The sequence below is a fragment of the Choloepus didactylus genome, chromosome 5 (genome assembly GCF_015220235.1).
Source record: "Choloepus didactylus isolate mChoDid1 chromosome 5, mChoDid1.pri, whole genome shotgun sequence".
Lineage (NCBI taxonomy): Eukaryota > Metazoa > Chordata > Mammalia > Pilosa > Megalonychidae > Choloepus > Choloepus didactylus.
Genome location: NC_051311.1, coordinates 145,206,972 through 145,234,711, shown reverse-complemented (window position 1 = coordinate 145,234,711; position 27,740 = coordinate 145,206,972). Strand labels below are relative to the sequence as shown.

General features: G+C 35.0%; 1 protein-coding gene across 5 annotated transcripts in view; it reads left to right on the top strand.

The window, feature by feature from the left end:
• DPY19L2 (dpy-19 like 2) overlaps positions 1-27,740 on the top strand; it is a 111,140-nt gene that overhangs the window by 19,388 nt on the left and 64,012 nt on the right. For 4 of the 5 annotated variants that reach the window (XR_005217061.1, XM_037837061.1, XM_037837060.1 and 1 more), the window contains exons 5-9: positions 2,559-2,679; positions 5,403-5,496; positions 17,294-17,351; positions 19,360-19,451; positions 21,611-21,710. Coding sequence is in view for 4 of the 5 variants with exons in the window: in XM_037837061.1 (XP_037692989.1) it covers positions 2,559-2,679; positions 5,403-5,496; positions 17,294-17,351; positions 19,360-19,451; positions 21,611-21,710 (465 nt within the window). In the remaining variant the exon portion in view is untranslated. Of the gene's footprint in view, positions 1-2,558; positions 2,700-5,402; positions 5,497-17,293; positions 17,352-19,359; positions 19,452-21,610; positions 21,711-27,740 lie in introns of all 5 variants that reach the window. The other variant, XM_037837062.1, reaches the window with a different exon arrangement.

The window sequence follows — 27,740 nt, the reverse complement described above, 5'->3', positions numbered from 1 at the left end:
TTTCATTAATCTATATGCCCCTTCAGTGACACCAAATATAACAATTTAGAGTACGTTTTGATGACTGACAATTATAAAAATGAATAATAGCCAACACATAAATAGTTCTTAGAATGTGCTTTACATTTAATTTTCAGAACGATTCTATGATGTAGGTACTATTACTATCCCATTGTACACATGAGAATCTCGGTGTACGGAGAGGTTAAACAGTTTGCTTAAGTCACTTAGGTAGGGTATGGTAGAACTAGAATTCTGAAGCTAGATAATGTGGCTTCAGAGTATATGCTTTAGACCACTACAGTCCACTCCCTCACAATTTCACATAGGAAATTCAGCTATAGGAATCTGTCTTTCAAAGACTTATATACAAGAATGTGAAAAGGTATTCATTCATAGGATGATTTTAAATTATGACACCTACAATGCAGTCATTGAAAAGAATGAAATGGATTCGTGTTTTATTGATGTAGAGTAATTTCTAAAACAGTATTATGAAATGAGTTGCAGGAAAACAGTATGAATCTGTTACACTGAAAATAATATATATGTTTGTAGATAGATGGATGTATTTAAAAACACTGGATATATTTAAAATTCCGGACTGAAAGGATACACATCAAATTGGTATTAGTGCATAACTGTGGAGTTGTGGGATAGTGGGATGGTGGAATATTGGTAAGTGGGGAAATTCTATTCTATGTACTTCTGAATTTAAAAAAATATATTATGTGAATATATTCATTTATTGTCTAAATGTTAAATCATTTTAAAATCATTTTTATTGAAATATAATCCATATACCACCAATTCACTTTTTAAAAGCATACTTATTCAGTAGTTTTTGGTATATCCACAGGATTGTGCAACTGCCGCCACTATCTAATTCCAGAACATTTTCATCACCCCCAAAAGAAATCCTATATCCATTAGCAGTCACTCCCCATTCCTTTTCCCCTATTACCTGGCAACCTCTAAATGAAGGCATTTTGGGGTCGTTTTTTGCTAGTATTATAAATAAATTGACTTCTCTTTATTGATTATGTCTTTTGTAACCTTGCCAAACTCGCTTATTAGTTCTTTATGTAGATTGCTTGGGTTATCTACTTGCAAGTTCATGTTGTCTACCTATAAAGACAGTTCTGCTTTTTTCTTTTTAATCTGTAGTTTGCTAACTTCTTTTTCTTGCCTCGCTGCACTAAATAGACCCTCCAGACCAGTGTTGAATAGAAGTGATAGGAAAAGGTGTTCTGTACTTTCTCCCAATCTTAGCAAGAAAGCATTCAGTCTTTTACCACTAATTATGATGTTGGCTCTAGGTATTTCAGTGATTTGGTTTTGGAAGTCCCTTTCTATTTTTTCTTTTTTTTTTACTTAAACAATATAAACTTTATTTCTAACAGAGGTAGGTAGGTCATCAGGGGCTCTACAGATACCAGGGACCCAGGTTCCTTCCATTGGCTCTACCATCCTCAGTACAGTTTCTGTCTCATGGTTTCCCAGCCATCACTGCTATTCCCATCAGCAGGAAGGAGAAGGAGTGAATATGGGCACATCCCCTTCCTTTAAGGACACTTTCAGGAAGCTGCACTCACCTTAGTGCAGTGGTTTTTCTATATGTGTGATAAATACCTAAGAATACAAATGATAAATTGTAGCAAAATGTCAGTTTAAAAAAATGTAATAGCAAAGGGGTAAATGGATCCATGCTTACTGGATGTGGAAGGATGTGTATGATGTCATTTAGTGATGTGCATTATGTTACATCTTTAATATGGTCTCCTTATGTAATATTGAATAACTCTACATGCTTTTTTTATATGATTAGGGAGATAACCAGGATGATCACCAAATATTTAAAGTGGTTAGTTCTAGGTGGTTCTGACTTTCTCATTTGAACTCTTTATTTTTTTACTTTTTTTTGCAATGATCTTGCATTATTTTCCAAAATCTATAAGATTATATTTTTTTAAATCTTGAAGGCATGTGGTTTTTGTTTTTTCTTTTTCTTTTTTTTTTTTTTGTAATTTTTTCTGTTTGTTTTTTCACTCATCTTAAAGATTTTTATAGTGGATTGCAGAATGGGAAGAAATGCTTAATTAAATCTTCTGTTTGATCATAGTTTCATGTGTACAGGAGCTATTCCATATTCAGTTGTTTTTAAAGAAAATAAATTAAGGGACCTGAGTTAGTCATGAAATGTTTCTGTGAATCTTTGCATTTTGCTATTCATATTTTAATTATATACTTTTGTACTTCATTTTACAGCTACTGTTATTTACACTTCAGAGTTGATTACAAGAGTATATTACAGAGACGTTGATTACAACATCTATTTTTGTAGATGTGAATTACTCAATAATACACTACTTCAGTTTATAATGTATGTGTATATATGGTACTTAAAAATGACTATATCCTAAGCAAAATGATTTTGAATAAATTTGTCAGAAATAATAATGTCAAATACAGTCATCATAAAATGCTATTTTGGGGAAATTATTATTATGAAGAGAATGTGTTTGACCCCATTATCTTTTTGTTTTTATCTTTTATAGGTAATCATAGCCTTCTGGTATCGCGTGTACACAGGAATAATGAATTTATTTGGGATAGAAACTAAGATCTGCTGGAATGTCACCAGAATAGAACTACCTAATGAAATTGAAAGCTGTGAAGGCACGTTTCTTCCTAAAATGGTGCTGGATTGTCATTAGTGTTTTCATAACATTTTATAAAGGTTATGACTCATTTTAAGAATTTCTGTAAATCACTGTAATTTTTTTTTCTTTAAAACACCCTAGAACTTACTCATCTGAATGAGTATTTTGCCATTTCAAGTAGTTTTCTGAGTAGGCTATGTATTTACAAATTTGGGTATTAATTTGGAATTTAATATGAATATTAATATACTCCAGTATAAGGCAATACTAAATATGTCAGTCTTGCATTTCAGAATGAGAAGATACAAAAAAAAGTTTTGGAAGTAGTTTGAATTTATTAATTTTGGGAATATAAATTAAACAGTCACATATCTACTTATAATATTTAATGTGTTAATTTAGTTATGCACACATTTTAAAAATCACATGTGAAAATAGATTGATTTAGAAATACTGCCTTTTTTGTATTCACATAGTCTATGAAAATTTTAATCAAACTCTTTATATGTCATATTCTACATTGGCATTTTTGTCAAAGAACCAATTTTGGAATCATTTAGCAGTTTTCCAGGATATGTAATAGTCCCTTCTATTTAAGATATTTGCATCTCAGTACTTTTTGAATCCAGGTATGATACCATTGAAACTCTTACTCCAAGCCACAAATGTGTATTTGCGATAACATTTACATGATTGTTGTTTCTTTATCTCTTCATGTGTTCCACAACATGGCTACTTACTATATTTTATAAATGCAGTTTTTCAGACTTGTTTACAATAACATTCAACTCTTGGAATATATAATGATTGTGTATTTCCCTTACTTTTTACTGATTACCTCAGATGATCTTTATAATATCTAAAATAGTATTGACAGAAATTGAGGGGCAATTATCCTTTTTTTCTACAAAATTAAGGACTTGAGAAAGTGCCTTATAAAATGAGGACATTTGTAAGGACTCAGTCTAGAAGGTATAACCTCTTCTGAAGGGTAGACAAAATTGCCTTATATGGGGACATATATGGTGTTTGTTAAGTTCCTACTGAGTGACAGGTTAGTGTTTGGTCACTTGGGACAAGAGTTGAACCCCGTAGGGGCTTTACCCTCAGAGAGTTCATGCTCTCGGAGGGTGCTGGTAGTTGCAACTGTGATGGATGTGGTAAATAAGAAGGTACAGGGTTGCTGAGGGTAGGAGTCAGGGATGAGAAGTGTTTCTAGAATAGGGACCAGCATATTCAAAGGTCCCGAGGAAAGATGGAATTGAAAGAAGACTAGAATTCCTGGAGCAGAAAGATAGGGGAAAAAACAACATGAAACGATGCTGGAGGTGTAACCAAGGGTTGGAACATGTAGGGCCACACTGGCCCAGGATTGCTTACTTTTTTCTTTGAAGAATTTTAACAGATTTGCATTTTAAAAACATTATTTTGGCAGATGTATGGAAAAGATATTAGTAGCACATAAAAATGCATTCCAAGAAGCCAGGTAGGAGGCTGTTGTACTCTCAGTGAGTCATTACTCTCAATTATAAGTGTAATTATTAAAGAGAGCAGCAATCTGAAAAGCAAACGCTTTCTACAAATTCATGGGCTTTTGATTACGAAGCACTGAGATAATTACACCCAGTTGACAGGGAAGTGCATGGATGTGAGTGGTATTTTGGAAGCAGGATTGACAAGACATGGTCATTATTTTATGGGAGAGATGACAGAGAGTGAAGTTTCTGGCTTCAGTAATTGCGTTTCTTTGAATGGTGAGAAACATTTGACAAGGAGCAGGTTCAAATTGCTGTTTGATTGTGGAAGAATCTGTTTGAGGTGCGTGTGAGGCCTCACAGTGGAGATGTCAAATGGCTATCTGGGTAGATAAGTGCAGGGATAAGAACAGAGATCTGGGTTGAAGATGGATCTGGAGTCATATGTATATAGGTGATAACTGGAGCCATGGAAGAGGATAGAGTCTTTTTAAGGAGAATATGCAGAGTGAGAAAAGAAGAGGGCCAGTGATGGGTGCATAAGGGAAGAGAGGTTGCTGGAACAGTCTGAAAAGCGGTGGTCAGAGAAGTGGAAGGAACCAGAAAGGACAGACTTCAGGACAGACTCCAGATCTTGGCTCCACCAGTTATAGCTAAATAACTTTTGTCAAGCTACTTAAGCTTTCTATGTGTGGTTTTTTCCAACCATCAAAAACAAGTATTGACATGCCAAGTGAGCTTGTAGTTTTTGTTCTGAGAATTATGCAAGGTAATGATTGTAAAGCACCTAGTAAGTGCTACATGCACACACTCATTCACATATACAAACACAGCACACTATCGTATATATGGGATATGTTAATGTTCTAGCTAAACATAATAATGGACCAAATAGCCAGATCATCTCATATAGACTAAAGCTTCTCCTTGAGGTCAGGCATCATATCTTACTCATCCTAGCCTACTGCAAGATAAAAATAATGCAACACATTTTCTCTTGTAATTCATAAAGTTACCAGCCAGTTCCAGATACTGAACAATTACAGCATCACCTAAATAAATGTGAGGCCAACAAATCATTACAATATAATAACTCATATAAGAGGAAATTGTAAATGTAATTATTAAGGAGAGCAGCAGTCTGAAAAGCAAATGCTTTCTACAAATACATGGGCTTTTGATTATGAAGCACTGAGATAATTACACCCAATTGCTTTATAGTCATTTATTCACTAATTCCTGAATAATCTCTGTCTTTTCAAAGGATTGGGAGACCCTGCTTGCTTTTATGTTGCTGTGATTTTTATTTTAAATGGCTTAATGTTGGGATTGTTCTTCCTATTCGGTGCATACCTGAGGTAAGACTACGGTATTAAAAGATCTTTCAGTGGGCTTATGAGGTCTGGCTTACATTTGTTGTTAGATGAAAAGGGCAGTCAACGAGATTAATTGATTTATAGTGGGGGAGTTTATAGATGTATGTGATATTTCAGAAACTTAGCCAATATTATGTAGCCAGAAACTGGAGATACCACTAAAATAATATCTTGAAGACCTCTGTTTTATCCTTGTTGGACTGTTATTTTTCTTTTTAAACTCATTCAGATTCCTTAACAAAATTTTAAATGCGAATGCCTCTAGTTCACGTGTAAATTTCCTGTTACAACATGTAAACATTAGAGGGGATCTTTGGTTGGCATTAGTAGAAGTTTATTTCAAATTTTTGTCTCTGTAAATGTGAAATTAATTAACACATCAGTAAAAGAAAATGTATGTCAGTTGTGGCAACACTTTTATTTGCCAGCCTTTCTTGTTTTATGGGTTTTTAAAAAAATTTTATTCTAGTAACATATATACAACCTAAAATTTCCCCTTTTAACCACATTCAAAAATACAGTTCAGCAGTGTTAATTACATTCACAATATTGTGCTTCCATCACCACTATCCATTACCAAAACTTTCCATCAACCCAAATAGAAACTGTCCCAATTAAGCATTAACTCCCAATTCCCTATACCCACTACATCCCCTGGTAACCTGTATTTTGGTTTCTGACTCTATGAATTTTGGTTATTCTAATTATTTCACATGAGTGAAATCAGACAGTATTTGTCCTTTTGTGTCTGGCTTTATTCACTCCCATTAAGTCTTCAGAGTTAATCCATGTTGTCACATGTATCAGAACGTCATTCCTTTTTAGGGCTGAATAATATTCCATTGTCTATATATGCCATGTTTTGTTCATCCATTCATTTGGTTTATGGTCACTTGGTTTGCTTCTACCTTTTGGAAATTGTGAATAATGCCAGTATATGTTCAAGCCCCTGCTTTCATTTCTTTTGGGTATGTAGCCAGAAGTGGGATTGCCAGGTCCTATGGTAGTTCTATATTTAACTCTGAGGAACTGCCAAACTGTATTCCACAGCAGCTGTACCATTTTATGTTTCCACCAGCAATGAGTCAGTGTTCCTAGTTCTCCACATTCTCTCCATCACTTGTTATTTTCCATTTTCTTTAATAGCAGTCATTCTAGTGGGTGTGAGATGGTATCTATTGGTTTTGATTTGCATTTCCCTAATGGCTAATGATGTTGAGCATCTTTTTGTGTGTTTACTGGCCATTTGTATATCTTTTTTTAGAGACTGTCTATTCAAGTCTTGTGACCATTTTTAGAATTGGGTTGTTGGTCCTTTTGTTGTTTATTTATATGATTTCTTTATATTTTCTGGATAAAAATGCTTATTAGATATGTGGGTTCCAAATATTTTCTCCATTCTTAGTTGTTTTTTTTTAATTTCATGATGAAGTCCTTTGATGCACAAAAATTTTTAATTTCAATGAAGTCCCATTATTATATTTTTTTCTTTTGTTGCTCTTTGGTGTAAAGTTGTAGAAATTTGTGCTCCTGAAGATATGTCCCTATATCTTTTTCTAGAGCTTTATAGTTTTGACTATGATATTTAGGTCTTTGAATCTTTCTGAGTCAGTATTTTTATAGGGTTTGAGGTAGGGTTCCACCTTCATTCTTTTGAAAATGGAGATCCAGTTTTCCCAGCACCATTTGTTGAAGAGACTGTTCTTTCCAATTGAGTGGATTTGGCACCCTTGTGAAAAATATGTTAGCCACAGATGTAAGGGTTTATTTCTGAACTCTCAATACAGTTCCATTGATCTATATATTCCATTCATCCTTGTTGCCAGTACCACACTGTCTTGATTCCTGTAGCTTTGTAATAAGTTTTAAAATAAGCAAGTGTCAGTCCTCCATCTTTGTTGAATTCTTTTTCGAGATGGCTGTTCCAGTTTGCTTATGCTGCTGGGATGCAAAACACCAGAAATGCATTGGCTTTTATAAAAGGGAGTTTATTTGGTTACACAGTTACAGTCTTAAGGCCATAAAGTGTCTAAGGTAATGCACCAGCAATCGAGTACTTCACTGGAGGATGGCCAGTGGTGTCCAGAAAACCTCTGTTTAGCTGGGAAGGCATGTGGCTGGCTTCTGCTCTGTAGTTCTGGTTTCAAAAGGGCTTTCTCCCAGGACAGTCCTCTCTAGGCTGCAGTTCCTCAAAAAGTATCACTCTTAGTTGCTCTTGGGGCATTTGTCTTCTCTTAGCTTCTCCGGAGCAAAAGTCTGCTTTCAAAGGCCATCTCCAAAATGTCTCTGTAAGCTGCAGCTTCTCTTTCTGCTCCTGTGCGTTCTTCCAAGTGTCCCTTGTGGCTGTAGCAAGCTTGCTCCTTCTGTCTGCGCTTATATACTGCTCCAGTAAACTCATCAAGGCCCATGCTAAATGGGTGGGGCCACACCTCTATGGAAATTATCCAGTGAAAGATCTCACCCACAGTTGAATGATCACATCTCCACGGAAACATCCAATCAAAAGTCTCCAACCCAATCAACACCAATATGTTTCCTGCCCATACAAGACTGCATCAAAGATAATGACGTTTTGGGGGACATAATACATCCAAACCAGCACAATGACTTTGGCTATTTGGGGCTGCTTACCCTGCCATATGAATTTCATGATAGAATTTTCCATTTCTGTAAAGAAATCCATTGGAATTTTATGGGAATTGCATTGAATACGTATATCACTTGGGTAGAATTGACATCCCAACATTATTTAGTTTTCCAGTCCTTCAACATGGAATGCCCTTCCATTTATTTAGGTCTTTTTTGATTACTTTTAACAATATTTTGCAGTTTTCTGTGCAACAGTCCTTTATATCCTTGGTTAAATTTATTCCTGGATACCTGAGTCCTTTAGTTGCTATGTAATTGAAATTTCTTTCTTGATTTCCTCTTTGGATTGTTTATTGCTAGTGTATAGAAACACCACTGATTTTTGCATGTTTGTCATGTACCCTGCCGCTTTGCTGAATTACTTTAATAATTTTGGTAGCTTTGTTATGGATTACCTCAGGATTGTCTATGTATAGGATCATGTCATCAGCAAATAGGATATGAAATTATTAGAATAAGCAAATTTACAGAGTCAGAATCTAGAATATAGGTTACCAGGGGGTGGGTTGGGTAGGGAATGGAGAGTTAATGCTTAATTGGTACAGTGATGGAAAAGATTTTGTAGTGGATGGTGTTGATGGTAGCACAACATTGTGAATGCAGTTAACACCACTGAATTATTCATTTGAATGTTATTAAAACAGGACATTTTAGATTGTATATATGGTACTAGAATAAAATAAAAAAAAAATCCATGAAACTTTACAACACAAACAGGAACCCTAAGTTGAACCATGGGCTATAGTTATTACAATTTTTAAAATGTTCTTCCTTCAGTTGTAACAAATGTACAACACCAATGCAAGGTGTTAATAATAGGGTGGTATGTGAAAGTTCTGTAGTTTATGCATGGTTGTTCCGTAAACCCACATCTTCTCTAATAAAAAAAGGGTGCATTTAATTTCCACATATTTTTGAATTTTCCAGCACTCCCTCTGTTATCCAATTTGGTCAGAGAAAATACATTATGTTATTTAAATTTTTTAAATTTATTGAGGCTTGTTTTGTGACATAACGTTTGATCTACCCTGGAGAACAATCTGTGTGCATCAGAGAAGAACGAGTGTATTCTGCTGCTGTTGGGGTGAAGTGTTCTATGTATGTGTGTGAGGTCTCATTGGTTTCTAGTATCATTCAAGTCTTCTATTTTCTTATTGATCTTATGTCTGGTTGTTTTATTCATTATTGAAAGTGGTGTCTTCAAGTCTTCTTATATTAATACAGAGCCAACTATTTCTCCTGCATATATATCTATGATTGTTATGTCTTTTTGTTGAATTGACCCTTATATCAATATGTAGTGACTTTCTTTGTCCTTTAAAACAGTTTGTGACTTAAAATCTAGTTTATTTAATATTAGATAGGTATCCCAGCTTTCTTTTGGTTACTATTTGCATGGTATATTTTTTCCATCCTTTTATTTCAACCTTCTTGTGTCTTTAAATTTAAGAAGAGCCTCTTGTAAACAGCATGTAGTTCCAGGCTGCCAATCTCTGCCTTTTTACTGGAGAGTTTAATTCATTTGCACTTAAAATATGTACTGACAAAGTAGGACTTTCTTCTGCCATTTTTATGTATGTATTTTTTAAAGCTTATACCTTTTAAGTCCCTCAGTTCTCCCATTAATGCCTACTTTCATATTTAATTGATTTTTGTTTTGTTTTGTAACATTTGAGTCCCTTCTTATTCTTTCTGTATATATTTTTCATACATTCATATTTGTGGTTCCCATGGGCTTAAATTTAACATCTTAATCTGTAACAATCACGTTTGATTTGATACCGACGTTCTTCAATTGCATACACAGACATTGTGCCTATACCCTTCCATCCTCCCCACCTTTTTGTTGTACTTGTTACAGATTATATCTTTAAAAATTGTATGTCCAAAACCATAGATTTATCATTACTTTTTATACATTTGCTATTTGGAACATGTAAGAAGTAAAAGTTGAGTTGCATACCAAGCAATACAATACAGTCATACTGGCATTATAATCACCCATGTGGTTACCTTTACTGGCTGACTTCATTTCTCTATACCACCTTGAACCACTGGCCTAGTGTCCTTTCTTTTCAGTTTGAGGAAGTCCCTATAGCATGGCATGTAAGGCAGGTCTAATGGTGATGAGCTCCCCCAGCTTTTGTTTATAGGAAATATCATAATCTCTCCCTCATTTTTGAAAGACAGAAACTTCCATGGTCTCTGATGAGAAATTGGCACTTAGATAGATAATTCTTGGTTGGCAGTTGTTTTTTTTCCATCACTTTAAATATTTCATTCTGTTGCCTTCTTGCCTCTGTATTTTCTGATGAGAAACTGACACTTAATCTTCCTGAGATTCCCTTGTACATAACATGCTGCTCCTCTCTTGCAGCTTTCAGAACTCGTCCTTGGCCTTGGAATTTGACAGTTTGACTGCTATGATTCTGAGCCTGGTTGTCTTCAAGTTTATCGTCTTTGGTTTTAGTTGGGTTTCTTGAATGCATTGTTCATGTCTTTGATTAAATGTGGGAATTTTTCTGCCATTATTTCCTTGAATATTCCTTCTGCACTTTCTATCTTTCTTCTCTTTCTGGAACTCCCATAATGTATATATTGGTAGCTTGATGATGTCCCAGAGGTCTCCTAGGCTCTGTTTCTTTTCTTTTAAGCACTTTTATTGAGATGTATTCACATACCATTTAATCCATCCAAAGTGTTCAGTCAGTGGCTTTTGTTAAAGTCACAGAGTTGCATATTCACCACCATTACCAATTTTGGAACATTTCATTACTCCAATAAGACAAAACCCATACTCCTTAGCAGTCAATTCCTCTATCCTTCTGCTAATCCATTTTGTCTCTATAGAGTTATTTATATTTTATTTTTTTTAAATTCTTGGCTGGCAATTTGTGTCTGGTGTCTTTCACTTAGCATAACGTTTTAAAAAATTAATTATTATTATTTTTAATTAGAGAAGTTATAGAGTTACAGAAAGTCATGTAAAAAAAATACAACCTTCCCATATACCCTCGTGCTGGTTTGAAACTTTTATGGACCCCAGAAAAGCCATGATCTTTTAATCCAATCTGGTTGGGTAGAGCCTTTTGATTAGGTTGTTTTCATGGAAATGTGACCCACCCAACCATAGGTGCAGCCTTTTGATTAGCTCATTTTCCATGGAGGTATGACCCCGCCCATTCCATGTATGTCTTAGATCACTGGAATCCTTTACTAGAGCTCACAGAGAGAAGGAGCTCAGAAAAGCTGAGAGAGACATTTTGGGGAGAAGTTAACTTAGGTAAACCAGAATTTGCCCCTGGGAGAAGCAAAAAGCCAACACAGACCCAGATGCTTGGAGATGCTTGGAGATGCAGACAGAAGGACCTTTGGAAATGCTAAGCCCAAAGTTTGCCCTGGAGAAGCTAAGAGAGGACCCCCAGATGCTTAGAGAGAAATGCCCTGGGAGAACAAGCAAGGAAGCACAGGAGATGAGAGAGAGAAGCTAAGAGAGACAGAAGCCCAGAGACATTTTGGAGAAAGCCATTTTGGAACACAACCCAGGAGCAAAGGACCAGCAGATGCCAGCTGGATAAAAAATATACAACATTAGCAATCTTTGCAAATTGTGCCTGTCTTGTCCAGTGCTCTCCTTCAGAGTTTATCTTTCCCCTTGAGAAGTTCAGTCAGAGGCAAAATTGAAGTGCAGGAACATCTTGGTCTTTTCTTAGCGAGTGTCTTGACCTGGGCTTGTGCTGCTCTTGGCCTTTGGAATTCCCCCATTGACAGGAATTTGAATGCCGCCTTTACTCACTGTGAAATAGACTTTGTCCGTTTCCTAGTGCTCTATTATATGACTTAAAGCTGGTAATCCTTTTCCCCAGGCCTTTTTTGGCTTGTTTCTTACACTGCTTTAGCTATCCCCAAGCTGCTTCTGCCTGTAGGGTACATTCTAGGAGGGTGACCCTGAGAGGAGCTTCCTGTTTCAGTCTTTCAGGCACCACCCAGTAGAGTGGCACTGCCATAAGGCATCCCAATATGCACATAGGGGTTTCTCTGCTCCCTACAGAATAGGGCGAGGGACCCACAGTGGGAACACAGGCTGGATCCCCAGTTGCTCTGGGGAGGGACCATCTAGAGTGTCACAAGCTTCTCCTACCATTTTAAGCAGTGTTTTCTTTATTCAGTAATTGCCCAGTTTCTGCAGCCCTTTAACGTTTTTTGGAGTTTTGAGGAATATATATCTGCCACTTTTTGCTAGTTGTTCAAAAATTCTATGGGGCAGTGGTGCTCTGGAGCATCTTATGCCCTCGTCTTGGTAGACCAGATTGTCCAGCCTATGTTTCTTGTAACAGTACCACAGTTTTTTTTTTTTAAAGGAAAACAATAACTTTACTGTGTATAATTCTAACAGACATTCACAGTATACACAGTCCAACAGAAAGAGACAAAGATCTTTGTTCAGAATATGCTGAAATAAAATAGGTAAACAAACTCCATTATTGAATACACAAAAGGAATGTTACAGTCAAAGGTGAAAAAGAAAGGAACCTAGGTAATTGTAATAATGTTTTGCCCAAAAATAGCAAATGTAGGATGTAAGTGTGGAAAAGAGCAGCTACTAAAACTCATGAGTAAGTTGCTGGATGCAGGGTGAGTAACTCAGCAAATATCTCTCCACTTCTTTGAAACCTCCCTCCCAGGTCATCTCCACAGATTCCAAGCTTGGCTCTTTCAGAGCACAACAGTCAAATGTGACTAAACTCCCCATTACTTTTGAGATATTTGGCAACAGAATGAAATTTAAAAAATCAATTTCTTGTTGAAACAAGAAATGTCTGACTCCAGTTCTCTTAGGGTAGAAGGTAATGAACATTTAACTTTCTGCATTTCAATCTCCTAACATGGAATTTAACTAGATAGGTATCAGATGAGGTTTTCAGCATGAGATACCATAACTAATGATATACCTGGACTGTATGTCATTTTTCATTGCTCCACGTCAGAACTAAATGAATATTAAACTTAACAGTGGTCTTATTTCATCACACGTGTTGTATTTATGGTAACTGCTAAAAGAACTTCACAGGCTCAGATTATAGGTGCCAATGGATTTTTGTTTCCGGTTAAGCAGTCACACGAGGAGAACTAAACCATACAAACTTCGTCCCCACCACTTTCTTTTCTTTTCAGATTAGAAGTCATTTGGAAAACAAAACCAATTCCTATGAGACAGGCACTACAAAATTTTGGAGAACTGGCACTAACAAACACCCTCTATTTTGGTGACACAAATTTTCCCTCACCTCCTCCTTTTTTGTTTTCCAGCCCATTATGAGTAGAGTGAGTACCACAGTTTTGTTTGGAGGGTCAGTGTATCCAGTCTCAGGTGAGGGGACCAAGTTAATTGTGACAATAATGTATTCTGCTTTCCGAGTCTCCATTGTACCTTGGGATGTTGATAGGAGCTAATTTTGGCCAGTGAAAAACTAGGGGAAGCCTGTGAGGTTTCACGTAGGAAAGCTTTTGTTTTTCTTATAAAAGGATAGATTCAGGTACTCTTCCCTGTTTCCTCCTGCTTTGAACTGAATGTGATGCCTGCAACTACCGCAGCCACCTAGTGACCATAAGGGTAAGGCCATAAAATTAATAGATATGTCTGCCCTAACATCATTATGCTGCTGAACCAATGGCAGCAGCCATTTAGTTTTCATTTTCTTGTTGAGTGGTAGGATAAAAATCCATACAGTAGAAGCCACTTTTCCCAGGTTTTTGTTTCTTACAATTGGACTCATTTTTTGTATATAGAAAATCCAAAGAAACTATGGATGAAGTATTAAAATTAATAAGAAAAGTTTACAGTGTTTCTGGATTAAAAATCCAGAAATTATAAATTTTGTTTCTATATTCTAGCATCAAACAGAAGATGAAAACTTAAAAGGATGCCAGTTAGAAGAGTATTTAAAACATGAAGTTCTTAAGAATAAATCTAACAAAAGATGTATATGACCTCAATGAGAAAACTGTAAACTTTATTAGACATTTAGAAAGATATAAATAAACATAGAGAGACACCATGTTCATGGATTGGAAGACTCAATATTAAAAGATAACAATTATCCCCAAATTGATTTATAGATTCAATGTAATACCAATCAAAATTCCAACAATTTTTTTGTGTACCTTGAGAAAGTGATTTAAAAATTATTCAGAAATGCAAAGGGCAAAATATATTTGAGACAATCTTGAAGAAGGTAGGAGGACTTGCTTTATTAATTATTTCCATATAAAAAAGCCAATATAAGTAAGAGAATGTGATGTTGGAATGGAGATAGACAGATCAGTGGAAAAGAATAAATCCCAGAAGAAATGCACATTTAAAGATACTTGATACAGGATAGCTGATGTCTCAGGTCAGTGGGCAGGGATAAGCTTCTCAATAAGTGGTCCAAAGTGGTGCTGAAATACTTGGGAGATTATATGAAACAAAAAGGAATTGGAGCCATATAAAAAATAAGTCCCAGGTGGAGTAAAAACTCAAATGTGAAAGCTAAAATTATAAAATGCTTAGAAATAATGTAGGCTATCATCAATAGTAGCTTGGGATAAGAAAGGATTTCTTAAGATATGAAAAGTCCAGATCTGAAAACAGCTGATAAATATTATGAAGAGAACTTCAGTTCCTCAATACTCTATGGATGAAAAGATAAGCAAAAAAAATGGTAGAAGATATTTTCAGAGCATATACCCAACATAGTATCCAGAAATTGCATTCGTTAAAATAAATATTTATTGGATGCCAACTGTGACCAGGATGCCAACTAGGTTCTGAGAATAAAAAACAGACAATCTCTGTCTTCATGGAACTTAAGTTCAAGTTGTAAGACAAAGACTAAGAAGACAGAGAACCCAATAGAAAGATGGATGACATATTTATGAATAGATTCTTCCCAGAAGAGAAGCTACAGATGGCCAATAAATATATGTAAAGTTTTCCACCATCATTAGTTATCAGGAAAATAGAAATTCAAACCACAAAGAGATAAAATTTCACATCTATTAAGATCAGCAACAGGAACCTTCATCCACCTCAGGTTGGCCTGTAAATAAGTGTAACTAGCGCAGTATGCATTATCTAGTAAATTTGAAGATGCAGATACCCTATGACTGAGCAATTCCAACTTTAGTATATACTTCTGAGAAACTCTTCACATGTACATCCAGAAATATGTACAAAAAAAAAAAAGAATGTAACAGCATTGTTTGATAGCTCCAGCAATGAGGATGAATGAGCTACAACTGCATGCATCAATATGGATGAATCTTACAGGTGTAATGTCAAATGAGTGAAGCCGCAAAATAGAAGAATATCGTATACTTCCATTTGTATAAATTTTAAAAACGGGAATCTAAATGATACTGTTTGGGGTGTGTATGGAGGTTGCTATATTAGTAATCCAGATCGTGGATGTCTTGGGAAGTGGCAAGTGGGTACTTGGTACCATCAATTTTCTACTTCAAATACTTGTGTGGTAGTTATATGGATGTTCACATTATAATTTTTCTAAAAACTATCTAGAAATTTTTATGCATATATATATGGTGCATAGCAAAAATAACATTTCACGGTTATAAAATCTAAAAGTGATGAAGGATTTTGATGGAAAAGGGTCAATTCAAGATTACATTGGCAGGCTTAAAAATGGCCTTTTTTGGAAAATAGTTTGTATTTCTTATTCTTTCTTATTTTTAAGTAAAGCAGATATTACACAAAAGTGACTGAAATTTTTAAAAAAAATATATTTTCATTAGAAGAGCTGCTCAAGAGGTGATGGTCCTTGCTAACTTCATTACACAGTTCTGGAAATCAAGTTCATTATTACACTTCACTCTTTAAGAAGGATAGTAGACATAACAATGTCACCAAAACTGTGAGGATATTGGAAATTATGGCATATGAAAAACAAAAGAAATACTCTGGCCACCCTTCCCCACTGACACTAAGTTGGAAGATAGCTATTCCTTTTCTCTTTTTTTACTGGTTACCCATAAAATGTTAGCATGCATATTTAACTTGAAAAAGTTTCTCCTTCTGAACAGTACAAGAAATTTTAGAACACTTTAATTCAAAACACTCCTTTTGACTTATATGTTGTTACCTGTTTTAGTTTAGTACTCCTTTTATCCCTCCATAACAGTCAATATTATTGTTCTGGTTTAGATTTATCCACCTGTTGCAGATCCTGTATTCATCATTTGCTCTTGCTTCTCCCACCTTCCTCCTCTCAATTTCCTCCCTTTGGAAGTGCACCCTAGGAATTTCCTTTAGTGAAAATTTGTAAATGGTCAATCACCTTTCCTCTGCTTGTTTTTTTACTCATTGCTTCTTCATTCATTCAAGAAATATTATCTTCCATGTTTGAGAAGCAGGGGATTCAACGAGGAGCAAGACAGATAAAGAACCTCCTTTCCACGGTGCTTCGAATGTGCGGGACTAGAGAATTGGGGCAAGGAAGGGGCTATGTAGGGAGACATTAAAACATGGTGTAAGTGTGGGTCTGGGCACCTGTGTTCACAGACATAGACGTTCACGCAGACACAGAAAAGGCAACTTGAAGAAATGGTTCTCCCTCTTTGATGATTGCCAGCCTTCCTTAGTCATTATTCTTGTCTTCTATATTGTTGCTTCTTTGGGACTTAACAGAAAAATAGTTATAGTAATTTAGACAGTTCTAAATAGCTGCTAAATGAACCTGTTAGACTCTTCATCTTCATACCTAAATCCAATTTCAAAAGATAGTAATTTGTTTCCATTGAGAATATTCAAAGGGTATATAGACTTGAAAGTCTGGTTTGTTTTTTAGCAAAATAGTTCATGTTTATACCTTATGTATTTTATTTAGAAAATATTTTAAATTTAATAAATTATACAGTAGGAATTTATATGTACACTTTTTTATAAGTTTGCACAGTCAAGCTTAAAACAAATATGTGGCTACTTTTGAAATTTTCATTAAATATTTTCTATGGCTTAATACTATGAAATTTTAAATATAGAAACCTATGATTTTTAAATTCTAAGAAATAATTTTGTGAAAAACTAAATTCATAATATGAATTATAGTTGTATACAATTTTTTTTTTACAGTGGGACTCAACTAGGAGGTCTAATTACAGTGCTGTGCTACTTTTTCAACCATGGAGAGGTTTGTTTTCTAGCAAATAATTTTTAAGCAGTAGGAAAAGGCATAGGAACAAAGAAATATACTCATCAGAACAATATATGATTGCATATTTCTTATGACCACAGTATTTTAAAGCACTTTATGTTGTAAGTTGATATTTTAATCAGGTTGATCTAGACTTTGATAGCATTACTGGAAATTATAATGTAAAACATCTTGCCTGCATTTTAGTAAATATATATACATACATGTATTCTGTAGAATAAAGAAATACAGTACTTGTTGAGTTCAGGCACTTCACATGCATTATCCCATTTACTCCTACAATACTTTTTGAGGGGATTTTTGTTATCTTCACTGTACAAATTATGGAATTGAAATTTAGAGAAGTAAAGTTACTTAGTCAAGGTTCTAGATTCACTGGTTTTCACATCTGCATCTGTCTGACTGTGAAACCTGGTTTCCTTCCATTACACCATATTGCCTTTTCAGTAACATAAAATGCTGAATTAAAATAGAAATTAACTTGTTAATTGAGCCCAAAGGGACAATGATCCACCTAAAAAGAATTCATAGAGACTTATTTAGAATGTAAATTATAAATCATTCAATAAATCATTGAGTTTACACTATGCCTTCCTCTTTTTTTTATTGTGAACTTTAACATACATACATAACAGTGATACTTTCAAAGTACAATTTCACAAGTACTTAGAGAACACATTTCAAAGATGTCATGGGTCACAGTTCCACAACTTCAGCCATTTCCATTATTGTAAAATATAGTATACGTACGGAAAGGTGTCATCTCTTGATGTACAGCTCAACAAGCAGTCATATAGGTAATTTCAAAAGTTGTTTGAATTACAGTTCAACAATTTCAGTTCTCTCCTTATAATGCCATACAAGGTATATACAGAAAGGTGAAGACCTTCATGTGCCTTCTTTTAAATGCTGAGGTATGGCATCAACAAGAGAGGGACAATCTGTTGCCTTTGGGAAGCAAAATATGTAATATGTTGACACAGCTTACATAGGATCGAGATTTTTTTTAATCTATCACTATTGGGAAGGGTAGATACTTGGTTAAATTTTAAAAATCAGTTAGAGAAGGGAATCAAAAAGGATACATAGCTATCTTAAACATATTATTTTAACTTAAAGCAAACAAATGCATAATCATTTACAAATGTGTTGATGTGAAGACAAGGCTTTTACTTTTGAATATTATGAGTAGTACCATAATATAGCTGGTATTATGAGTTGTTTTTCTTATACATACCAGAATTCATTTTGGAAGCTTGATAATTTTGGTTTCTTGGAAGAGGAGCAATAACTATTAAGATACCTGCAAAACAATGAGTTCAGATTCTTTCTATAATTTTTGATATAAAATTTTTATAATGCTCATATCTCTTAGAAACAAGTAGTTTTAAAGTCTATATGGAATTTAATTGGGACTTTCATTACATGCATCATTTCAGTGGTTCTCCAGTACATCTTTTTTTTTTAAATGTACAGTTAACTCTTTTAAAGGTGTATTTCATAAATTAAGAGACCAGCTTGATGACTTATAATATACATCTTTGCTCATTTGAACATATGTGTAAATGCTCCTGCTGCAAATGTTACAAGTGGCATTTGTTGAGATATTTTTCTGGGTGTATATACATCCCAAAGCCCTGGGATGCCAAAGTTAGATCTACAGGACAGAAAGTGTGGATCTGGTTTCTCAGTCTCGTAATCCTCCTAGCTCCTACACCAACCATCTCATTTGTCCCTTGGGTTTCCCTATACTTTGATACATCTTTCACTTGTCTGTGGCCTTTCTAGTTAAGGGCTCTCTACTGAATGGTTGTGTGCCTGTCTGGAGAGCTCCAGAAACTGGGAAGCTACTCCAGGGCATTCAGAAATAGGATGAAATGAGTGAAGTATTAAAATGATTAAAACCAGCCTACACATTATTTTCAGATTAATAATGTTTATTGTAATGTAACATGCAGTGAGGTAAACATATTATTTATTTCAGGCTACACGTGTGATGTGGACACCACCTCTCCGGGAAAGTTTTTCATATCCATTTCTTGTGCTACAGATATTCATGTTAACTTATATTCTCAGGTAATTTTGATTTATAAAACAAAGTTAAATAAATTTTAAGTAAGTTTCTAAAAATATGCTGCAACATATTAAGTTATAATGACCAAATTTAGGCTTCTTTTTGTGTTTGAATTATTTTAAAAATAAACTGAGTTTTTAGTTAACAAAAAGTCATCTTAAAAATAAAATTTACTATGTAAAAATTGCTTTCCACTCAAGAGCCTAGGTTACAGGTTTTCAATAACTACATTATGTTTTAATAAATCAGAATTTATGTGTTCTTATCTATTTTGTAAAGATTCAAATGTTTTTGAGAAACTATTAATTTTCTCCTCAAAGCTTAATGTATTCTCATTCATTGTTTTTCAAGCCTATTATTTTTTGGAAAATTAATGTATGTGCCATGAAAAAAGTATTCTATGCTTAAATGAATTTAGGAAATGCTGGGTTATGTAAATAAGTAAGTTTGTAATTATGAAACATTTCTGATGTTTCTAGCAATTCAACCTGAGTTTCTTCTCAGCTTTTTTTTTTTTTTTTTGGACACTTTTTTTGTTGGTATTCAGTTGATAAGCATTGTAGAATTTATACACAACACACACATTGGAATATACTAAATAACTTTACCATAGAAATAAGTTTCAGCATGTTAGAGAGGTCTCTCACTGAATAACATAATGATCACTATCTCCTCCAAAGTTCCAGGGAACCTCGTACTTCACTTCCTATTACCTATCAGCTTCTGCCTTGTATTATGATCATTTGTGTACATGTTTGTTTTTTTTTTTATTTATTGAATGCAAATTTTTTAATCAGTCACACACATATAACTATCTCCATATACACTTATATATACTTAAAAGTAACATTGGAAACTGGGACCATGTCTTATTTATCTCTTTAACCGCAGAGTATGTAGCAGAGAGCCATGCATACATTTAAAGTCCACATCTTTGCTGATTGAGTGAAGGTAAATAGTGTCATTCTGGGAGGGCTATAAACACGAGAAAATGAGCAGATTAACCCTGACTTGTTACCTACGTGCCAGGTATATTTTGGGGTTGAGTTTGGATTTGAGAATCTGCTCCCTGTCCAGATTTCTACACCCTTGCCCTTCACATTGGCTTCTCTCAAAGATTACAGTAGGAAAAGTTGTCCATTTTCTTCACTCGTTTCTAGTAAATGAGTAAAATTTCTAGGAATATATATATTTTTTAATTTTTTGAAGTGAAATTAGTCTGGCCAGGCAGGGACTTCATGGAGTGAAATGTGTTAATTGGAACACTGTGGGTTGTCTCCTTGAAGGTATGTGTGATATTCTGTACCTTAGTCAAAAGTAATTTTTGCTTTGAGTGCTTAGTGAATATATTTTGTGATAATATTACTAAACAATATAAGAAAATTTAAAATTTTCTTTTGGTAATGTTTATACCAGTATACAAGGATTTATCAAAATCCAATACAGATTTTATAAAAAGTACTTTTTATGCAAAATGTTTGCATCTCTTTTTTCATATTCTAAAAGATGCTAAATCCCTCTGGGATAAAGGGTATTGGTTATTGATGTATATCAGTTCAGCAGAATGACATTTTAAATTTCAATATGCAGTTCAACTGTAAATTCCACAATTATTCCTTAATTTGGTGTTTTAAAAATTTTTCCTTAAATTTTTTCCATAGTTGTTAACTTATTACTTCACCAGCATTATACTTTTCTCCACTGTTTTTTGAAGCACAAAAAGGCTGACATGCAAAAGTTATTAGTAGTCATATAAGGAAGGCAGGGTCAGCTTCACATTCTACATAGTTCCTGCACCTAAAACCAGTTTGCTTATACACTCTGCAGTACTCACAGCCCTTTAAAGCACTCACCTTCCAAGACTTATGGAAATTTCTTTTCTTCCCTCCTGCTGGAATATTAATTACATTTCTAATGTCAAGTGTATTTAGAGATGAATAAACACCTGTATTTAAAATATTGAATTTATTGATAAACTTGATACAGTAGGCATTTTATAGTTCAAGTATTTTAAGTTCTTTTTAATGACCTTTTAAAAGTTAACTCTACTTTGTTATATTAAACTTTTAAGGCAGTCAAAATGTTACCATTTTGTAATTCGTTTGTTCTGTGGTAAGCTATTTTATGGTAAAACTTATAGTTATCAATTCTCTCCATTAAGGACCTCAACTAGTTGTAGAAGGGATTTCATTGGACTCTGTGTTTCCAATGTTGCTTTTATGCTTCCCTGGCAATTTGCTCAGTTTATACTTTTTACACAGGTAAGATGATTTTAAGCTAAATTTGAGTTGATTGTGAGTTATACATGGTTGTTTCTATAGGAGTTCTAAAATGTTACATGTATGCCCTAAAATATTTTCAAAATATGGAATAATGATAAAGTTCACATAAATGTGTGACTTAAAATGTGATATAATTCCATATTCTAGTAGTGTATTACTTAATTATACCAATATATTAACGATTAACTTGTAAAATAATTTTTCCTATAATTTTTACTCACAATTTATTCTTGTTGCTATTTGAGGTAATATCTGTACATCTACCTATAGATTTTCTTTTTGCCTTAGTAATTATTCTGGGTGCCAGCTACACTGTAAGCTAAGAGACAACACTCCTATCTCTGACAGGGGACTTCTCTTACCGACCCGGCTGGCCATTTTGTCTAAAGAGCAGACTTACTGGGTATCTCTCAGAGCTTTAATAATCATACTGCTTAAGTGAACTGTAGTTATATCCTAGTCCCAAAACAAATAAGTAGCTGATGGCAAGACATTTGAGTCTGGGAAGTGGGGAGTAAAGGGACAATTTGATGAAATTTCATGACCCTAAGAATTTCCCATTAGAGCTCCTGTTCACCTAACTAACAAACACTGATAATAAAAATGTTCTATGTAGGCAGTGAGGAATTCTGCCAGGCAACCTCCAGCTGCCAGTTGTCTGCAGAGAATGAAATTACAACCTAAATTCATTTGGCGCTGCATGTTTAAGGCATTCCCTCTGCATTACTTCCATTATGGTTGGCTCCTTTTAGGTTACAACACAGAAATTATTCTATGGTTTTCATTTTTTGCACATAACAACATAGTATAATTGATTTTTAATGAGCATCACTTCATTACAAGCAAGTTTATTAGTCCACTAATGCTGATGACACTCTTCAAGAGGCTCTTTGGTAAGTTCAATGTTGCCTTAGTGATTTTCTACCGTTAAACTATGGAATAAGTTTTTAGTTTTTGTAACTAGTGTGTAGAGTTTTGTTTCTTTGTGTTTGTGTTTGTTTTAAATATATAGCCAACTCTCAATTTTTCCCTAATTCAAATTTTGGAGGGGGAATGTGCTAAGATTTTATTCCTGATTGTATTTTTCATCGATTAGGATTAAAATTCAGTTCATATTTCCTGAACATATTGTCTGAGAAATGGGGCAAAGGAATCAGGGATTGGCTGCATTATGAAGGGAAAAAAATATATCAGAGACAATAATAGAAACCTAGAATGTCTGTGGTGGTAAGACCTTAGACATTATCATTCTAAGGAGCCCTGTATAACACTGAGAAATTGTGACTTCATTTTGGTAATAAATGGACTTTGATTTATGACGTGTTCTATTTTCATTATGATTGAGTAGGAATTCCAAAGCATATAGAAAAGACTGTTACGACTATAAAAAGTGAAAGGATAGTTGCAGAAAGGAGATTGCCAAGGGCTAGAGATGCAAATTATTTCCAGAAGAGATAGTATCGGTATATGTATACAAAACTGGCTATCAATTTAAGTTTCTTCATTTATATAACTGATTCCTCATTTGGAGTCCATAATAAGGACACATCTCTTTTATTATTTAAATTAATATGACACCAAGCCCCATCCTGCTTGTGATAAGAATACCTTCTTCCCTCTCTGGAGCTTCTCTTCCTGTAAGTCTATCAGGGGTTTAATTGGGCCAAGTATACACACCAGGTGTTCTCACCTCACCACTAGAGACAAAAATCCTACTGCTTGAGTTTGGAGGACTCCATATCTGTCAGGGGTTGCGGGTTCCATCATGCCACTATCATTGCTGCTAAAACCTTTGGCTTACTGTTGCTGATAAAATCTGAACCATCTGAAGAGATTTGCCATGCTGATGTATCTCCTTTCTTCTTGTGTCTAGAGGGCCAGTCCTGATTGTTCTTACTTTGTTGCTACGTCAATGTGGTGAAGGATTAACAAAATCTTTTTTCCTCCTACATGAGATTTTGGCCTTCAGTTAGCCTTCTGGCTCTCTTCCTTTGGTGTGTCTCTTAATGCGGCATGCCCAGTATGTTACCAGGCACGTGGCTTGGTGATTCGCTCATTGCATCTGGATTGGAAGGAATTGTAAGTGGACTGAGCTCTCCCCCATGGGCTTCCCTGAGGGAGGTGACTCTCTTAACTGGCTTGCCCTTGTGGAGGCTCATGTGGCTTTTGAGGTTCCTAAGAACGTGGTTTCTTCATTTACCTGACTTGAGACTCATTTCTTTTGTTTCGGAGCTATCTTCTGGGGTAGGGCTGCTGTGTGGATGTCTGCAAGGACTCCAGCTGGAGAGGATTGTCTGATGATGCCCTACTGGCAAGTTACATGTCTCATCCTTGAGTTTTCTTAATGGGCCTGATGCCAGGTTTGGGTATAGCCATTCAATAAGTCAGGTTCATCTTCTTGAAGACAGAAAACTTCAAAACAGCCACAGATGGTGGTTACTTCATCATAATATTGACCTGGTCTGCCTGTTCCCACTTATTATTAACACAGATATCTTTTATATAAATATAGTCATTCTGTCTAAAAGCATGCTGAGATAGTTGGGACATAAGGAATTTCAGAATCAAGTATGTGCTGTCTGCAGGACTAGCCTTTTCCTAAGGAAAGACTGGTGTTGAGTGAGCTCTTAAGCTCAAAGTCCTCTCACCTGCACAATGAGCCTGTTTTCCTAACTCCTTGGGGTTCTGTCTTGCCAGTTTACCCAGATCAGGATTATATCACACATATAGAAATGTTCAAATATTGTTCAATCTCAAAAAGGAAAGGTTTCTTCCCAGGAAACTCCTGGTTCCCTATGAAAATTTTTTCCAGTACCTCTTCAGTAATCTTCAGATTTCACATACCTTGGTATATGAAAGAGTCTGAGAAAGTTCAATATTTGTCAAGCCAAATAAACTCAAAAACTCACTCAAGAACTCTGGATGCCTATTTGCCTTGATCTGCATTACTACAAGAGGCCACTAAAATGGTTCTTGCTAAGGGGACTTGGTATTTCCTCTACTAGAAATAAAAGCGGCTTCTCTTCTATAAATGTCAGCTTCTTTCTCTGAAAGTTCTGTCTGACCTGTTAGACACCCTGTTACAGTTATATAAACTCAGAATACTAGCTGATCTCTCTTTGCTAGTTTGATAACGTTTTATTTTTGCCGTAATACTTAAAATAGAGTTTCAAGTCTATATAAACTAAAGTAATAGGGAAACGAGTTAGCTTACAGAGGAGTTTTATGGCTTCAAATCCTTATTGTGAACAATTTTCTTTAAGATGTCTGCACTCATCTCTGATTTCAGGAACAAAAGTTGACCAAGGGCTTGAGCAGATTCAAACTCTTTTTTTTGGTTGGTTGTTTCCTGCAAACAAATTTTGAGCCACCGTCTTGTGTGCTTACCTGGAGGCCATTGTCTGCAGAAGTGTGATGGAATCTTCATCTGGAGGAAAGAAGAGAAGTCAGTTTTCTACATTTTCACAACAGAATGTCAACTCTTCTGCTTGTATCCAAATTAGAGGGTCTTTTTTTCAACCAGTAATTCAAATATCAATATTTCAGGAACTCAGCAGGATTTACACCTGTGAAGTGTTTTCTTTAGCCAAAGCTTAATTGTGATATATAGGAAGGGTGGTCTCCAGCTGCCCTTCAATATAGCATGACAATATTGCTGTAAGTGAGGAAGGGAAAGGAGACTAATCTATGGCAGGCTTCATATTGGTATGTTGTTCATTTAATCTTCAAGGTAGTTTAGTCAGACAGGTATGATTAACTTCCTCTGACAGATGAAGGGACTGAGGCTTAGGGGATTAAATACCATTTGGCATTAGTGAATGAGAGTTTCTGTTTCTGCATACTCAACAGCATTTGGTATTGTCAGTTTTTTATTTGTTTGTTTTGTTTTAACCATTCTGATAGGTGTGTGGTGGTATCTTGTTGTACTGTAGATTGACGTTCCCTGATGACATATGCTGGTTAACATCTTTTCATATACTTATTTTCCATCTGTATATCTTCTTTGGTGGGGTGTCTGTTGAGATCTTTTGTCTTCTTGTGGTTGAGTTTTAAGAGTTCTTTGTGTATTTTGGATGTAAGTCCTTTATCACACACGTTTTTGGCAAATATTTTCTTCCAGTATGTCACTTATCTCTTGATTCTGTTAACAGTGTCTTTTGCAGAGCAGAAGTTTTAATTTTCATGAAGGCTACCATCAGTTTTTTCCTATCATGGATCATGCTTTTGGTGTTAAATCTGAAAACTCATTGTCAAACCTTAGGTCAGCTAGATTTTCTCCTCTGTTATCTTTTAATAATTTTATAGCTTTGAATTTTACATTGAGTTCCATAATCCACTTCGACTTAATTTTTTGAAACATGTGAGTCTGTGTCTAGATTCACTTTTTTTGCATGTGAATGTCCAGTTTTTCCTTACCATTTGTTGAGAAGACTATCCTTTCTCCATTGAATTACCTTTGTTCCTTTGTTAAAGATCAGTTGACTGTATTTTTGACAGCCCATTTCTGGGCTCTCAATTCCTTTCCATTGATCTATTTGTCTCTTCTTTCTCTAGTACCATGCTGTCTTAATTACTGTGGCTTTAGGATAAGTCTTAAAGTTGGTTAGTCTCTAGCTGTTTTTAAGATTTTCCCTTTGCTTTTGTTTTTGGGCAATATTTACTATTATATGCCTAAGTGTAGTCAGGTTTTATTTTGTTTTAATTTATTCCCTCTTGGGCTTTGTAATGTTTCATGAACCATAGGTTTTGAGAAATTCTCAGCCATAATCTCTTAATATTACTGGTGCCTAATTCTCTTCTTTTTTTCTGGGATGTAAGGTATAATATATTAGATCTTTTCACTATATCATCTGTCTCTCTTAGGTTATTTCCTGTAATTTACATTCTTTGTCATTTTATGCTTCCTTCTAGATGTTTTCTTCTCACCTATCTTCCAGTCCACCACTTCTTACTTTGGCTGTGTTTAACCTGTTTTAAACTTATCTGTTGATTTCTTAATATTGATTATTGTAATTTTTAACTGAACTTTCCATTTTGTCCTTTTTTTATGGTTTCCAGGGTTGTCCTGGACTTTTCAGTTTTGTCTACTATTTCCCTGAACATGTCAAGCATAATTAAAATTCATGTATGATGATGCCATCATCTAGATTAGGGCTCAGCCAACCAAGGCCTGTGTGCCAAATCTGCCTCATAAACTGTTTTTAATGGTCTGGGAAAATGCTAGGAATGGTTTTTACATTTTTAAAGAGTTGTAGAAAAAGAAGAAGAATATGCAGTAAGGAATATATGTGGTCTACAAAGCCTAACATATTTACATTCTGGTCCATTACAGAAAAAATTTGCCAGCTCTGATCTATATTCCTTGTGGATCTGTTTTCATTCTTTTAGTGATGATGTCTTATCTCCTTCTATTCTTGGTTATTTTTGATGAGGTGCTAGACATTGTTCATGAAAAACTGTAGGGTAAGTTTGAGTCCTAAGTTGATAATAACTTCTCTAGGAAGGATTAAATTTGCTGCTGGTTAGCAACCAAAGGCACCGAAACTTTGGAATCAGCTTCATCTAGTCAAGGATTGAGATGATTCAAAGGTGAGCCTTAGCCTTTCTGATGGCTCTTCCAGTTCTGGTTCAGTCTTATTCCTAGAATGTGCCCTTGTGGCACCAAATCAAAGTCTGGGAATTTACCATAGATCCCCTTCTTGGCATGCCTTGTCTGTTGAGTCTGCTGAAATTTCTGCTCAGCTTGTTGGTCTCTCAACTGCCTCGAATAAAACTGGCAAACATCTGCCTCTCCTGGCATTGGCAGATACGTCTGGGAGAAGGTAACCCCAAATGCCAGCCTCCTCCCTGTTGATTTCCATCTTTTCCCTGGTCTTAGCATCACAATTCTTTATCGCATTATTAATAATCTGTGGCTATTATGTAGATTTAAAAAATTTTTTACTAGCTATTCTAATTATCAGTGGGATGGGTGATTGGCTCAAATTACATATCCACCATTATTAGAAA